The sequence below is a fragment of the Otolemur garnettii genome, unplaced genomic scaffold (genome assembly GCF_000181295.1).
Source record: "Otolemur garnettii isolate 467f Iridium unplaced genomic scaffold, OtoGar3 scaffold00006, whole genome shotgun sequence".
In the NCBI taxonomy this organism is placed as follows: Eukaryota; Metazoa; Chordata; class Mammalia; order Primates; family Galagidae; genus Otolemur; species Otolemur garnettii.
Window position 1 is genome coordinate 28,188,713 of NW_003852401.1, and position 16,555 is coordinate 28,205,267.

A 16,555-nucleotide genomic window follows, 5' to 3' on the forward strand; every position below is an offset into this window, starting at 1 on the left:
AACCATTCTTCATGCCACGGAGTTCCATTATTCCTAGGGACAATGAAGAAGTATTTGTGGTTGGCTTAGGCATGCCTGCTGTGCTAAGTCAATCTCAGGTTGTGAGAGTTTCCAATTTTCAGTGAACAGAATTTACAGCTTTATTTTTATACATTGCAGGTGGTGTTCATGAGTCTATGCAAAAGTTTTTGGGACTGTGGGCTTGTAGCCTTGGATGACATTACAGTGCAGTTGGGAAGCTGCTGGTCTCCAGGTAAGACAGCAGTCATTTCAGCTCTTCGTCTCCCTGGCAGGTACATGTGCCTCCTGTTTCTCTAAGAACCACATGGGTATAATCTGTGCTAGTTAGTCCTTTGCTTTTCTTGACAAAAGCGTCTTCTGCAGAGCTGTGCAGTCAGCTTTGCAACGTAGAAATGGTGCATTGAATGTTCCATCTTTGTTCATGTGACTTCCCCCCTTATTTTCATTTGTAAGGGGGATTATGGAATATCTACCTGAATATTGAGGATAATACCCATACAATCCCTGGCATAGGATCTGACACGAAACTGTTCTCTATGAACAAATACATTCTACTATAATTGTTCCTGTTCTTATCAATGTTGTTATCTTTACATGAATGAAGATTTTCAGCCGTATTGAAGAAATTCTTATTTCACAGATACTTGCTAAGCATATAATTTTAAAATTTTAATAAAACAAGTATTTTTGAAGTGAATTGAATGACCGTAGAACAATAAACCAAGTACTGATGATAGTAACAAAATCAAGTCCTGGTAGGTAGCTATGTGTTGGATATTATGTTTAATAAGAAAACAGTACAGACCTCAACCCAGATATTTGGTCTGCATCTGCTAATCACCATTTCATCCTAAATCATGGGATATCCATTTTGTTGATGAACAGGAAAATTTTTGTGTCAATCTGGCACTGGAGAAGAATCTCTATATTTACTTAATTAAAAGACAAATTGGTTTTAGGCCTTTGATTTGCCAGCTACTGTAAGGACAACACAGATAAAAATCTCTACAGTCAAGGCATAGAAGAGGGAAGGGTTAGACAGAAAACCCAGACTTTGCCATATCCATGACGTGACATATCCATGTAGCAAATCTATGTGTGTACGCCACACAAGTCAATAAAAGATTTTAGAAAGAGAGAATGAGACTTCATCAGCTAATACATAATAAAGTGAAATAAAATGACTATGACATAAGGGACATAAAAGATAGGCTATTTATTAGAAAAACTTGCCTAGAATCTAGATGGAGTAGGGTACAACCACAGTCAAACAAAGAAATACCCAGTCAGGAAGTAGTACTATTCTAATAAGACTTATTAAAGTTATTGTAGACAACATTCAAAGACACAAACATTTTATTATGGAAAAGAAAAATAAGGCTCTAGGTGGCATAAAAAACCAAGTTTTAGTATTATTTAGTCTTAGTGCTTATTTCACTAATAATTATTGACACGTTCATGTTTGGAATTTTCATACCATCTCCTTTTATCCTCACAAGCCCATGAAGGAAGTGCCATTAGTATTCCCATGTTACAGAGAAGAAAACTGAGGCACAGAGAGATGAATCCTGTGTCCCTGCTCCACACAGCTCTGCCTCCAGAATTACACCCAGCTCTCTGCCATTCTCTCTTCCTCCAGAGCAGCTAGACAGTTGTTATGAGGGTACTCTTCACTCAGGGATTTCTGAAGAAATTTCATGCATTATAAGTGGCATAATTTTACTATTTTACGAATTTTTATAGAGGCACTCTGCCTTTTTCATAGCTTCATAAGCTAAGTCACACAAATAAATTGGCAATTTAGAGAAAGTTTCTTTCTCAAAGTGTCTCCCAGTATTGTCAGTCTAGATCGATTCCTGATAGTTCTCTCTGCCCCTGTGACAGGGTGGATGGAGAAGGGCAGCCTCCAGCTGGAGGCAAGAACTTCCCATAGGTGGGTGGCAGGGGTGGGGATGGGGGTGGGGGTGGGGGCAGCTGCCTCTCTGTTGCGAAGCATATGGCCAGAAACCACGCACACAGAGCCCGTTGCCAGCAGCCCATATTCCTTGAAAGTGTCTCAGCAATTGCAACAGCTGCTATTTCCTTGCAGAGAGGCTTCCACCTACACCTGGAGAGTGTACTTTCGAACAAAATGAATGTGCCTTTACTCAGGAGAAGAGAAACCGGAGCAGCTGGCACAGGAGGCGGGGAGAAACTCCCACTTCCTACACAGGACCAAAGGGAGATCACACTACTGGGGTAGGTGAGTTATGCTGCGTGGTGCTGTTTCCTCAGAAACCTTCTAAACTAGTACTGTAGGATCGTCGGCTGCATTTTGAAATGTGCAGATTTATGTCGTGCATGTGATTCAACACAAAGATAATTCCTATGTGCATTGAAAATCCTTCTTCCTGTTGATTACATCGCTTCTGTATATGGCTGCAAAGAGGATCTAAAAAGGCTTACCAAGATATGCACACAGAGATAATTTTATGAGAAGTAGATTTCAAAATAAAAGAGAGAGGGATGAAAGTGGAAAAAAAAAATAGTGATCTAATTGGAGCCAGGGCTGAGGCCTAGCATATAAAAGGTCCTGGCAGGCAGGGGAAGAGGCCTACGAGTTTGACTCCAAGGCTTCTAGTAGCTGAAACATGATGGAAAACTCACCTGGGAAACATGATTTACAGCATCCTCAGGCTAAAAGCAGAAGGAGCAGCCCACTGAAGGCGCAGGCAGTAAGAGGGTGCATTTTCTGCGGGAAATGTGTAAACAGCAATAAAGCAGACTAAAAGTTCATCTGCTTTGTGTTATCACTGTGTGTTAGCAACTGTAGACAATGTCAGTGATACAACATGTCCCATAGGTGGACTTTTCTCCTTGACACCCCCATTTCATAGTTCATTTGACATAGCAATTGGACAAAAGTACATTTGGTCTCGAGAAGCAAAACCACCCCCAGTACTAGACTCATAGAGATCCTTAAAGATCTTCTAGAAAAAAGCATTATATTTACTATGAAGATAAATTGCACTGTGCTGTTTCTTAAGGCCTACCTCATGATAGGCCTGTGGAATAACACCACAGAACGACCTGCACGGTAGAATCTAAGTAAGATGCAATCACAAGCAGCTTTATTCTTTTTCTTTCCATACCTCACTTCAAACATCCTCTAAAAGGTCTTCTCTCCCCATCTCTTGGCAAATCCTCTACCTTTCCAGTCCTGTTGAAGTATTAGAGCAATCACATATTCAAGTATGTTAAAAAAAATCCAGTCCAAATCAAAATTTTCTTTTTTTTTTTTTTTTCTCGAGACAGAGTCTCACTTTGTTGGCCTGGATAGTACACTGTGGCACAGCCTCAAACTCTTGGGCTCAAGTGATCCTCTAGCCTCAGCCTCTTGAGTAGCTGGGACTATAAGTAGCACCACCACACCTGGCTAGTTTTTCTATTTTTAGTAGAGATAGGGTCTCACTCCTGCTCAGGCTTGTGTCGACCCCTTGAGCTCAAGCAATCCATCTGCCTTGGCTTCCCGGCATGCTAGGATTACAGGCGTGAGCCAGCACGCCTGGCCTCAAATCAAAATTTTCTTTTCTCATTCAACTGAGTCTTCTCTCCCTCCCTTACCATCATATTTGGGGATGATATACGTATCATCCCCATATACACAAAATCTGTGAGAATCTATCAAAAACACATGTAGTTGATATTAAATTGCTCATAATTCTACTAACTTATTTGCATTATTCCTGGCTTATAGGGATAGACTGACTAATTTGGTGTGACTTCGTTTAAAGAAAGTGATGTGGTTGTGTTTACTTTGTCTTCTTGAAAACTTAGAAGAATGTTTCAGCTGACTAGGATCAAATTTCATAGCAAAAACTGAATGCAGAAACTTCTTAGTGCGTTCAATATTTACTTTGAGTGAATACTTGACACATTAAATGAAATTCTCCGGCACACAACAGAGAAAATTCTGAGTTTTAAAGTGAATTATTTCTAATATCCTTCTTCATTCTTTATTTCACCTGCCTCAATGCAAATTTCCAGAAATTTCTCATGACATGTTCCACTTTTCTAACTAAATAAAATCTTTTATGGGTTATATCTTTTTATTTCCATACACAACAATGCAAATGAGAAAACAGATTTTGCTACCAGTACCTACAGGTACAGGATTGGATTGATGGTGTTTTGTTTTTGTTCTTAAAATTGCTTTAGTAACAGTTTCACTAAGGATATATAATAGCTTGAGATCATTTACAATAAACTGGGTCTTAGAACGTATCCCCTGTACATTCTAAGACCCATAGAAGATGCCTGAAAGCAGCCACCAAGTGCCTCACGAACAGAGAACATAGCCTACATATGCTGGACAAAGGGATGATTCCTGTCCTGCTCAGGACAGCAGGATCGTGTGAGATTCAGCCATGCTACTCAGACTAGCTTGCACTTTAAAATGGATAAATTGTTTCTGAATTTTCCATTTCATATTTTTGGACTGCAGTTGACTGCAGGTAACTGAAACCATGGAAACACAACTGCAGATAAGGGAGGACTTCTGCACTGAACGCTCACCGTGTGCAACACTGTGCTCCTTTATGTCCTTACTACAACCTACAAGATCATAGGAAGTTACCATTTTTCAGAGGAGGAAACTGAAGCTCAGGGAAGTTCAGGGCCACACAGTAGTAACTGATGGGGGGGGGCCCTGAATCTCAGGTTTGTCTGGTTCTACTGGCCATATTCTTCCACACTGCCTTACCAGAGTTTCCCAGTCCTATGACACTAAAGGACCACGTGTGACCTAGATTTCTCACCCCTAACCACCAAAGGGGAGTTATCTTCTCTTGAAAAGGCTATGTTCAAATCAATGAATGGTATTTTTGGACATTCCTAGAAATGCATTTAACAGAAAGCATCTACCTTTTTTTCTCAACTGTTCTTAGTGTCTTTATAACAGAGTTGAAGTGTAACTCCAGGGCTCCATCCCGAAAACCTACTGTATATACTAAACACCCCAAAGCATGGCTTCCTCTTGTCCTGGTCTCTAAAGCAGCCAGCTGTATGTGGCTGATGTATTGACTCCGATCATACTGTGACAAGGTTACTAGCTCAGTCTGTTTTGTGCTGCTATAACACAATACCTGAGACTGAGTAATTTGTAAAGGTCAGAAATTTACCACTTCACAACTCTGGAGGCTAGAAAGACCAGGATTGAGGCAGTGGCCTCTAACGAGGGTCTTCTTGCTGCATTATCCCCTGGTGGCAGGACAAAGAAAGAGTGAGAGAAAGAGCAAGAGGGGGCCAAATCCATCCTCTAATAAGGAACCCACTCCCATGATAACAGCATTAATCCATTCATGAGGACAGTACCTTCATAACCCAAATACCTCCCCTTAGGCTTCACCTCCCAACACTGCTACATTGGGGATCAAGTTTCCAACACATGAACTTTGGGCAACACATTCAAATCATAGCAGTTACCCATTCAAATATTAATGCATAAGCAAATGAAGGCTCCTTCCAAACATCATTTATGTGTTAAGGCTGCCAAGGTCAGAAGCTACATGTTAGTGATATTCAAGGCACTGGCCCCATATACCAGAGGTGGCGGGCTCAAAACCCAGCCCCAGCCAAAAACAAACAAATAAATGAGAATCAAATATCTTAGTGGGAGCAATCATAAATGTTATATACTCCAGGGTTCCTAGGAGTTCCTTGGTACCGATTATGTATTATGCATCAAATGATTGCCCCCAGAATTACAGCAAGTAATGTAATAAGGGTAAAGTTTTAAAGAGATGAAACCACATAGAAAGAAACAGAGAGCTCTCCTTGGAAGTGTCTTAAAGGAAGAGTATGAGTTTATCAAGAATAGTAGGAAGTGAGGAAGAATTTCAGAATGAAGGACTGGCAGGTGTGACGTATTGAGCTATTAAGCAGTGTGACAGCTTTGGAGGACCATGAGTGAGTATACTTGGCTGGCATGTAATATATTGTCAGCTACATTTCTAAGAAAGTGGAGTCTAAAATCTAGTTGTTTTTTGTGTATCCTTATTTTTTATATTTCCTCACTGGTCTTATTCTTTTAATGATTATCCTAGGGTTTGTCTTACAATGTATTTCTATATATATATTTTTAAATCCTAAAAGATATTACGGGGTTTTTCTTCCATATTTGTTCACATATTTATTTATTGCTTTTTTTTTCTTTGTGTAAAGACAGAGTCACACTCTATTGCCCAGGCTGGAGTTCAGTGGTATAACCCTAGCTCACTCTAACCTCAAACTCCTAGTCTTAAGTGATCCTCCTGCCTTCACCTCCTAAAGTGTTGAGATTGCAGGCGTAAAGCACCAAGGCCAGTCTTTGCGAATATATTTCCCTTTTTTTGCAGAAAGTATTTTTCTTTTGCTGGAATTACTTTCTTCATCTAATTTTTGTTTTTATTTTATTTTGTTTTTGGTTCAAGTCAGCTAATGATGAATTCTCTCAGTCTTTGTCTGAGAATGTCTTTATTTCTCCTTTACATTTGAAGGACAGTTTTGCTGGGGAAAGAATTCTAGACTGACAATTATTTTCTTATCAGCCATTTAAAGATGCCATTTAATTGAATTCTGAACTCCATCACTTCTGTTGAGAAGTCAGAAGTCCTACAGTTATTCCTTTGAAAATGTACTATTTTAATATTTTGTTCTTATGTTTGATTTTCAGCATTTCAGTATGATATGCATGTGTGTAGTATTCTCTGCTTGAAGTTCATTAAATTTCTTTTATCTTTGGGTTGAGGTCTTTCAACTTCCTGATCTTTATCTTATCAAATATCGCTCCTACTCCATTCTCTCTTCTATCTTTCTAAGACTCCAGTTACATGTACATTAAAAATTTTCACCATATACTCTGTATCTTTTATATTCTTTAAAAAATCTTTCCTTTCTTTTTACTCTCAGTTCTTCCATTTGGATATTTTCTATTGGCCTATTTTTAAGTTTATGAATCCTTTTCTCAGCTGGGTTCATATGCTATGAAATCTACTGATTGATTTTTTAAATTTCAATAATTCAATTTTTTAATTCTAGAATTTCTTTTAATAAAATAATAGCATTATTGACATAGAATTCTTATACCATACAATTCACTTTTTAAATATATAATTCAGTGATTTTTAATAAACCTACAAAGTTGTGCATGTGATTACCACTATCTAATTCTAGAACATTTTTGTCACCTCCAAAGAAACTCCATACCCATTAGCAGTCATTCCCATTCCCTCTCCCCATCTCCTCCCTCTCTGTCCCCATCCCGAGACAACTACTGATCTGCTTTCCATCTATATGGATGTGCCCATTTTGGACCTGTCATATAAATGGAATCATACAATATGTGGTCTTTTGTCTCTGGCTTCTTTCACTTAGTACAGGGCTTTCAAGTTTACCCCTTTATCAACTGCTGAGCATTTGGGTTCTTTCTACTTTTTGGCTATTACAAATAATGATGCCATGCTGTTTGTATATAAGTTTTGGACATATGTTTTCACTTCGTTAGGGTATAAATGAGGGAGTGGAACTATTGAGTCTATGGTAACTATATTTAACCATTTAATGACTGCCGTACTACTTTACAGAATGGCTACGCCATTTACATCCTCTCAGTGTATTAGGGTTCCACATTTCTCCATAGTCTTGTCAATACTTGTTATTTTCTCTTTTTTGTTAAAGCCATCCAAGTGGTATGAGGTGGTATCTCACATCTATTTTGTGTGATGTTATTGCAGCCGCTCCAGTTCTTTTTTTAGAATTGCATAAATGTATATCTTCATCCAGCCTTTCACTTTCCACCTATTTGTTTATTTGAATCTAAAGTATGTCTCTTGGAGACAACATGTAGTTGGATCAGTTTTCATTCCATTCTACTCACCTCTACTGTTTGACTAGAATGTCAAATCCATTTATAGTCAACCTAATTACTCATAAAATAGAATTTGTGTTTGCATTTTGCTATTTCTTTGTCTGTTATGTCTTTTTCAGTTCATTGTTTCCTCCATAACAATAAAATAACCTTTTATGTTAAATAGATACATCCTACTATACCATCTTAATCCTCTTATTTATTTTACTATATTCTTTAAAGTTATTTTATTAGTGGAATTACAATTAACATCTTAAAATAATCTAGTTAATATTAATGTTAACTTAATTTATAATATATAAAAAATTTGCTTCATTCTCTCTTTCCTCCTTTGTAATATTATTTTCATGCATGTAGCATATTTGTGCATTGTAAGTCTATGAATACAGTTTTTTTAATCATTGCTTTATGCAATTAGTTATCTATTTTTTGTTTGTTTGTTTGTTTGAGAAAGAGTCTCATTCTGTTGCCTGGCTAGAGTACAGTGATGCCGTCATAGCTCACTGCAGCCTCAGACTTCTGGGCTCAAATGATTCTCCTGCCTCAGCCTCCTGAGTAGCTGGGACTACAGACTTACCACCATGCCTAGCTAATTTTTCTTTCTTTCTTTTTCTATATATATTTTTTTTTGTAGTGATAGGGTCTTGCTCTTACTCCAGCTGGTCTTCATCTCCCAGCCTCAAGCAATCCTCCTGCCTCAGCCTTCCAAAGTGCTAGGATTACAGGTGTGAGCCACCACCCCATCTACAATTAGGTATCTTTTAAATCAGATGAAAAAAATAAACAAAAATATACTTACTCTGCTATTTTTGTTTTGTTTTATTTTTTTCAGAGACAGGGTCTCACTGTGTGGCCTGTGCTACCATGTGGTAGTGTCATCAGAGCTCACTGCAACCTCAAATCCCTAGGCTTAAGCAATCCTCCTACCTCAGCTTTCCAAGTAACTGAGACTACAGATATGCACATCACCACACCTTGCTAATTTTTTTGTTTTTTTGTAAAGACAGTATTTTGTTCTTGCTCAGGCTAGTCTTGAACTCCTATCCTCAAGCAATTCTCCTGCCTCAGCCTTCCAAAGTGCTAAGATTACAGGCATGAGCCACCATGCCCAATCTGCCATTTATATTTGTCTATATAGTTGCCTTTATTGGTGCTTTTTATTTTTTCACATATATATATATATATATATATATATATATATATATGAGTAATTACCTCAAAGTTATCCTAGTTGGAGTTCTTCAACTTCTTGAACACATAGATTAACATTTTTCTATCAAATTTGGAAAGTTTTTATCTATTATTTTTTCAAATGTTCTTTCCAGTTGTCTCTCTTCTTTCTTCTGGGATTCCCGTTATGTGTATGTTAGTACCTTGGTGTCCCATAGGTCTCTGAGGCTGTCTTCTTCATTCTTTTTCCTTTCTGTTCCTCAGACTGGATAATCTCAGTTGGCCTGCCTTTAAGTTTACTGGTTCTCTCTTCTGCCAGTTCCAATCTGCTGCTAAGCATCTCTCCAGAATTTTTACTTCAGTTATTGTGCTTTTCAAACCCATAGTTTCTACTCGATTCCTCTTTATAATTTTTAGTATTTTTAATGCTACTTTCTATTGAGCAAGACATAATTCTCATACTTTCCCTTCATTATTTAGACATGGCTTTCTCTAATTCCTAAACATGTTTTAGAATAGTTAAAGATTTTGCACGTTAAGTTCAATGTTTTGACTTTCTCAGGAACAGTTCCTACTGATTGCTTTTTATCCTGTATAGGGGCTGTAGTTTCATGTCTCTTCGTGTGTGTGATAATTTTAGTTGAAAAACAAGGGACACAGGGGGCAGTGCCTGTGACTCAAAGGAGTACGGTACCAACCCCATATGCTGGAGGTGGTGGGTTCAAACCCAGCCCTGGCCAAAAACTGCAAAAAAAAAAAAAAAAAGAGACACAGGAGGCCAGGCACAGTAGCTCATGCCTGTAATCCTAGCACTCGGGATGCTGAGGTGGGTAGATTGCTTGAGCTCAGGAATTTGAGACCAGCCTGAGCAAGAGTGAGACCCCATCTCTACTAGAAATAGAAAAACTGAGGCAAGAGGATCTCTTGAGCCTGAATTAGAGGTGGTTGTAAGCTGTGACCCCACAACACTCTACCCAGGGAGACAGCTTGAGACCCCATCTCTAAAAAAAAGAAAGAAAGAAAAAACAAGGGACATTTTGAATTTTAATGTCCTTTTTAAAATTTAACTAATAAAAACACTTAAATAATAAAATTCCACAGCTTGTTTTTACTGTTTATTGTTTTGTTATTGTTGTCATTGTTGCTGTGTGTTTAGTGACTTTTCTGGACTATTTTTCTGTAGAGTCTGTATTGTTTGTTGTGTATGGATGTGCTCTGTTAGCATAACAGTTTACTAATTAATGAACAGAGACTTTTCCTTCAATGCCTCAAACAAATACACCTCCCAGGACTTGCTAATGGGCTCTGTGTTTGTGTTGGGACTTGTGGTCCAGCAGGCAGCTTACAACTTTGCCTTAGCCTTCATTTCCAGTTCCTGCAGGGCCTTGATGTCAGCCAGCAGTGGCAGATAGGACTTTTTCATTTTTTCCTGGGGTATGTGTACAGCTCTGCCTATGGATGTGGCCTTTCAGATATTCAGAAATAAGCTAGTGCTTTGCAAAGCTCCCATTCCCCAATTTTTTCTTTTAAATTTTTGGTCAAGTCTTGTTAACTTCAGTTGTTAATGCTACCTCAGGAAGTTGCATTATTAAATAATTGTTTAACTGATTATTTCTGACAAGTCCTGTGAAGACAAGTCTGTTCTTGCAGAGTAAGGTTTACCTTATTTCACAGGCAAGTTAAATAAAGAAAAGCCCTGAGAATGGACCTTTCTCAGTGAGCTGGCAAACAGGTTAAATAATGCCAGTTTGCCAGGGCTGCAGCTTTTAGGGAGCTCCAAAGAGCCACTGGGATACAGCTTTTTACTGATGCCTTTGTTATAGAGCTCTTAGCTTTCAAGTCTCTTGCTGAGTAAGAGAGATGGGGATGGAATTAGGGCAAGTAGAAAGGTCACTGCTTTCAGTCATTTTTCTTGGATAAACTCTCTTGATTATTGAAAACCTTTAGTTAATTTCCAGAATCCTTAAAAAAATAATTGTAATAGTTTTTGCCCGTGTTTTTGTTGGTTTTATGGAGGAACAGATTTTCAGTGGTCCTATCTACCATTCTGAAGTCTCCATAGTCCTCCCCCTTACTATTGTTGTTTTTTAATGGATTTGAGTTCTTTGATGAAATTCTCCATGTTATCATCTATTTTCTCAAACATATTATTGATTACTTATATTATTAAGTTCTTAATTATAGTTATTTAATGGTCCTCATGTGATAAATCCATATGTGTGTCACCTGTGGCTCTGTTTCTATTGCTTGTCCTCCTATTTCCTTTGGTCTTGTTTCATAATATACCTGGCAAATTTTATTGAATATTGGAGTGATGGTGTTGTCCTCTAAAGTATTCAACCTATTCTCAAATAAGACCACTACAGCAGAGCAGGTCACCTCAGTCTAATCAGAACTAAGGTAACCTGAGGTCATGTTCTCTTTTGCTGACCTACCTCTGGGTCTCCCCTACACTTTGGGGCTCTCCTCCTTAGTATGTCCTAAATTTCAATTGTCGTCTCTTTAGCTGATGAGATTGCTGAGAACTCCTTTTGGCCTCTTGCTCTCTGCAAATTAAGACTTTCACAAATACCTCAAAAGAATATTGCCACATGATGGCCCCACTTTTCTGTACCTCTCTTTTCTTTATAAAACTTGGGGGCTTTGGTAGTCCTGAGATCCAGTTATTGTCTTCCCAACCCAGTGAGATCTGTTGGTTTCTCTGCTACTTGGCAGCTGTTCTCTGCTTAGTCTTTAAACTGAAAAAAAAAAAAAAACCCTCAAGATGATAAACAACTTGAAGAATGTTGAACTCATTTCATTGACCTTGTTTTCTTCTCCGGGATGTTGGTCTCTCAAGTCCTTGCTGCTTGGGAAGCTTTCAGATAACTACAAAATAGATGTTTTTGTTTTGTTTTGTTTCAGTTTTTGGCCAGGGCCAGGTTTGAACCCGCCGCCTCCGGTACATGGGGCCGGCACCCTACTCCTTTGAGCCATACACGCTGCCCTAGATGATTTCTTTGAAAAAGAAAAATCATCATTTAAATTTTTTTTTTCTCAGCAGAGTGGTGTAGATCTGCTGCTAATTACTAAACAGACCCGGGGGGATGTCTTTGGTATTTTATATTTTAGAATCATTTATTTAAGGACACAATTATTATACTAAACATTTGAAGGCCTCTTCTCTTTTCTTCTGCACTACAAGCCAACCAGTCATAGTGCCTTGAATGAGATCCTTGTGTCTCTAGCGTCTCATAGCTATATCCTTTTGTTGGTATTTTCTGACTATTCTACCCAGCAACTATCCAAGGTCTTGCTATATCTGAGAATGATATTGTGTGGTGTTCTGTTCCTTGGGAGGACGTAGTAGGAGAAGACTATTAAAATTTACATTTATGCTGCCTTTCTTAAAGTCTGAGAAACTATGGAATTTTCTACTTTTTTCTCTTTATAAGTCCCCTTCTTGAATAATAAATGTTGGTGATATCTAAGTATGTTAAAATTATTTGATGATACTTATTAAAGCATGGCAAGGCAAACTTTATTCAGGACCATTGCTGTAGGGATAGGAACCACTGCAATGGAGTTTTGCAGTAAAGAGATTGGGCTTAATTTTGAATGTAGTGTGGACAAGTGGAAATTTATCATAAAGGAGTTGGGTGAGGTTCAGTGGATGGAAAATGATTAAGAGATAATATTAGGGGTAAGGGGATTGTGGTTAAACCAACCTAATAGGATTCTTGCTGAAGACAGGCCAGGGTGATCAGACATCACTTGGAAGATGGTAGAGGATGAGGAACCTGATCAGAAATTGAGGGTGAAGGGCTCTTGCTAAAACTGAATTTTATATGGAAGTGCAAAGACAAGCCTGTGAGAAGGTATAAACCTGACTAAAGTTTAATCAAGCAAAGAATCCTTGCCGCTATCATAGTAATAAAGTATTTCATTGTTTTTTCTATACATTTATCCCAGAAATCACTTTGTCAGTCATCTAAAAATGTTTTTTTAATGATTTATACAGTAAATATAATGTTACTTAGAAGGACATTACTGAAATTTCTCTTCAACAGAGTATATATTCTGAAATAATAAGAACATCTTAGATGACTCAATAAGCTAACAATCATTCATACATATCCAGAATGTTGGAGGTAGATAGGATCTTGTAGATCAACTAAAATAATTGATATTTAAATATTAAAACACCAAATGAAACCCATTTAAGGGAGTTTTAATTTATTATTTGCTTAGATCTTGGGATAGCAACAAGAAGCTACCTTGTGATTGGATGTGAAATTTAAACAATAATGAAATTACATTCAAAAATGGAGATCTCCTATAGCCTTCATTGTCTGTTTGCTGCATTTAGACCTAATTACCTTTTCTATGTATCCTCTTCAAATACAGTAGAACCTCCATAGTTGACCACCTCCGTACATTGACTCCCTCCTTAAGGTGACCTAATTTTTATAGACAGGACATGTACTACATGTACATATCCATACAGTAGGGCTAGTTCCTTCTTTTGACTACCTTCATATGTTGACTGGTTTGTTAAAGTCCTTTGGGTGGTCAGTTTACAAAGGTCCTACTGTATAGACAATAAAGTGATGCCAGGATACAAAAATGGCTGAAATTCTATCCTATACATAAGAAATTAATTAGACTCAACCTCTGGGCCAGCAACACAGTATTTTTCACCTTGAGAAGTATTACAGGGTATTTGGTGTTGATGGTAACAGGATTCTTTTTCAATGAATGCAGTGCATTCTGGGACTTCCCGAGGATATACCTGTACTTGTACACTGAATTCTGCCTTTTCACTTCCCATTCTTAAAGTCCATCAATCTACACTTGGAAGACTATATACAGGGAAGAAAAAGAATGAGGAGACACATACAAAGCTATTTTACTGGCAACTGCAATAGGCAGTCAAGACAGATCCATTAAAAAAAAGAGCTTGGAAGAACTCAGAAAAGCCACACTATAAATATGTCAGCTTACTGTGTGTCTACCAGAATCAATACTCATCATATGTAGCAATTCCAAGGGAGCTGTAGTTCCCAACTTACTGACTGAGGATGTAATTAACCCTTCCAAATTCTAGGGTATTGTGTGGTGTAGTCTAGTGGGAAGACCAGCCAATGAGCTGCCTCTGCTGCTTGCTGCCTGTACAAACCAGGGAATGGTTACATTACTTCATGAGCCCCAATTTCCTCATATGTAACATAAAGTTAACAATCAATGGCCTGCTGCTCTGGTTTACATGTGACCCCTCCAAAATTCAGGAGTTGGAACTTAATGGCCAGGGAGATAAGATTAAGAGATGGAGGCCTTTGAGAGCTGATTGGGCAATAAGGCCTTTGCCTTTGTAAATGAGATTAAGAGGTTTCACACAGCAATCAACTCACTCTTTGCCTTCTACTGTGTGAGGATACAGCATTCCTCCCCTCATCTGCCCTCACCAGACAAATGAACCTACTAGCAACTTGATCTTGCACTTAGCAGCTTCCAGACCTGTGAGAAATAAATATCTGTTCTTTATCAATTACCCAGTCTCAGGTATTCTGTTATAGCAGCACAGACTAAGACATCTGCTAATCTGTTAGGGTGGCTGTGATGCTTAACTGAAATTATATTTGTGAAAATAGTTGATAATATAGAAGTACCACTGAAAGGATTGGTGTTATTTTTTAAATTAGTAGATCTTTTACGAACTCTGGTGTCTATCTCTGGGATACTTTCCAGACTCATTGCTTTGTGTCATTTGTACTTTTATGTACATAGAAAATATTGGCCTATTACGATAGGTAAAATGACTTAGTAGAAATTAGAAGGTTTGATAGATACCTCACCCAATGTTTCTCAAATTGCGTTATACCTGCTGCCAACTACTTCAAGTGGCAAGTACAAGAACTTTTTTTAATTTGATAGTAATACCCATGTATAAGAAATATATATAACCAGTCTATCAAAACCACTATCTTACAAATTTATAGCTAGCTGTCTATTTTATGCTAATGTGAAGTTCCTATTTGAATAAATATATTTAAGTAATAAGAATTGAATCTAAAGAAAAATAATAGTATAGAAATTATGTGGAAAGGCAAAAACTATCATGAAAGTGGTATTTGTATGAATAAAGTTTGGGAAACACTTGTAGAACAAAGACAAAAGAAAAAAATCTAGCCCCGCCACTTGGCTCCTATTCAATAAGATAATAATGCCATTGGTGACAGATGAATAGTGATTTGCACAGAGTTGGGATGGACTCTGCAGGATTTGACAATCCATTTCCTGCCACCATTTACTTGAGTAGCAATATCCTGGCAGAAACAGGAAATTTCCTTGTACAGATGCTATTTACAGTAATACCCCCTTCAATGCAGTTTCATATTTCCATAGTTTCAGTTGCCCACAGTCAACCATGGTCCAAAAATATTAAATGGAAAATTTCAGAAATAATTTGCAAATTTTCAATTGTGTCCATGTCACCTGGATTTTACTTCGTAATGCTCATAAAACACAAGAGTAGTGATGCTGGCAATTCAAACATGCCAAAGAAAAGATGTAAAGTGCTTCTTTTAAATGAAAAGGTTGAAAGCTTCCACCTTTCTAAGGAAAGAAAAACAATCCTATCCTAAGGTCTCTAAGGTCTACAGTAGGAACAAATCTATTCCTGAAATTGTGGAGAAGGAAAAAGAAAGGCATGCTAGTTTTGCTATGGTACCACAAACTACAAAAGTTATAGTCCCAGTGCATGATAAGTGCTTACTTAAAATGGAAAAGGCATTATGTTTGTGGGTGAAAGACATAAACAGAAATGTGTTCCAACTGATGGCAGTGTATCGCATCAGAAAGCAGTGAATCTATACAAAGACTTCAGTGGGGGGGGGGTCCCCTGAAATGAGTGACAAGTGATATCAAGCCTTTTATTGCAAATAAGGGGTGGTTGCACTGGCACAGGAATAGTTGTGGACTGAAAAATACCAAAATTACTAGAGAGGTGTGTCTGCTGATAAAGCAGCTTCTGCCACATTTCCAGCAAGGTTGAAGAAGTGATTAAGGAGAAATGATACCAGCTAAAGTCAGTTTTCAAGTTTTCTGGAAGAAGACACCCACTAGAATCTGTATTTATAAAAGTGCAAAGGAGGCACCAGAGCATAAAACATGGAACAAAACATTAACTCTGGTACTATGTGACAAGACTGCAGGGCAGATGATAAAGCCAGGCCTGGTATACAGAGCAAGGAACTCACTCATTCTCAAAATGAAAACAAAAATCATTTGCCTGTGTTCTGGCAGCATATCAGAACGTATAGGTGACAGCCATCCTGCTTATGGAATGATCCCATCAATGCTTCATCCCAGAAGTGAAAAAAGGAGGGATTGGAATTTAAAGTCCTATTAATGATAAACAATGCCCTCAGCCATCCTGAATCTGTCTGCCATGAAAATGAAAATGTTGAGGTGGTAATTTTACCCCCAAATACAACCCCA

At 37.9% G+C, this 16,555-nt stretch overlaps 1 protein-coding gene across 2 annotated transcripts in view; it reads left to right on the forward strand.

The window, feature by feature from the left end:
• Positions 1-16,555, forward strand: part of MAMDC2 (MAM domain containing 2) — a 167,048-nt gene that overhangs the window by 136,327 nt on the left and 14,166 nt on the right. Inside the window, exons 10-11 of one of the 2 annotated variants that reach the window (XR_001161818.1) lie at positions 160-253; positions 2,111-2,259. Coding sequence is in view for 1 of the 2 variants with exons in the window: in XM_003782936.2 (XP_003782984.1) it covers positions 160-253; positions 2,111-2,263 (247 nt within the window). In the remaining variant the exon portion in view is untranslated. Of the gene's footprint in view, positions 1-159; positions 254-2,110; positions 2,264-16,555 lie in introns of both variants that reach the window. The other variant, XM_003782936.2, reaches the window with a different exon arrangement.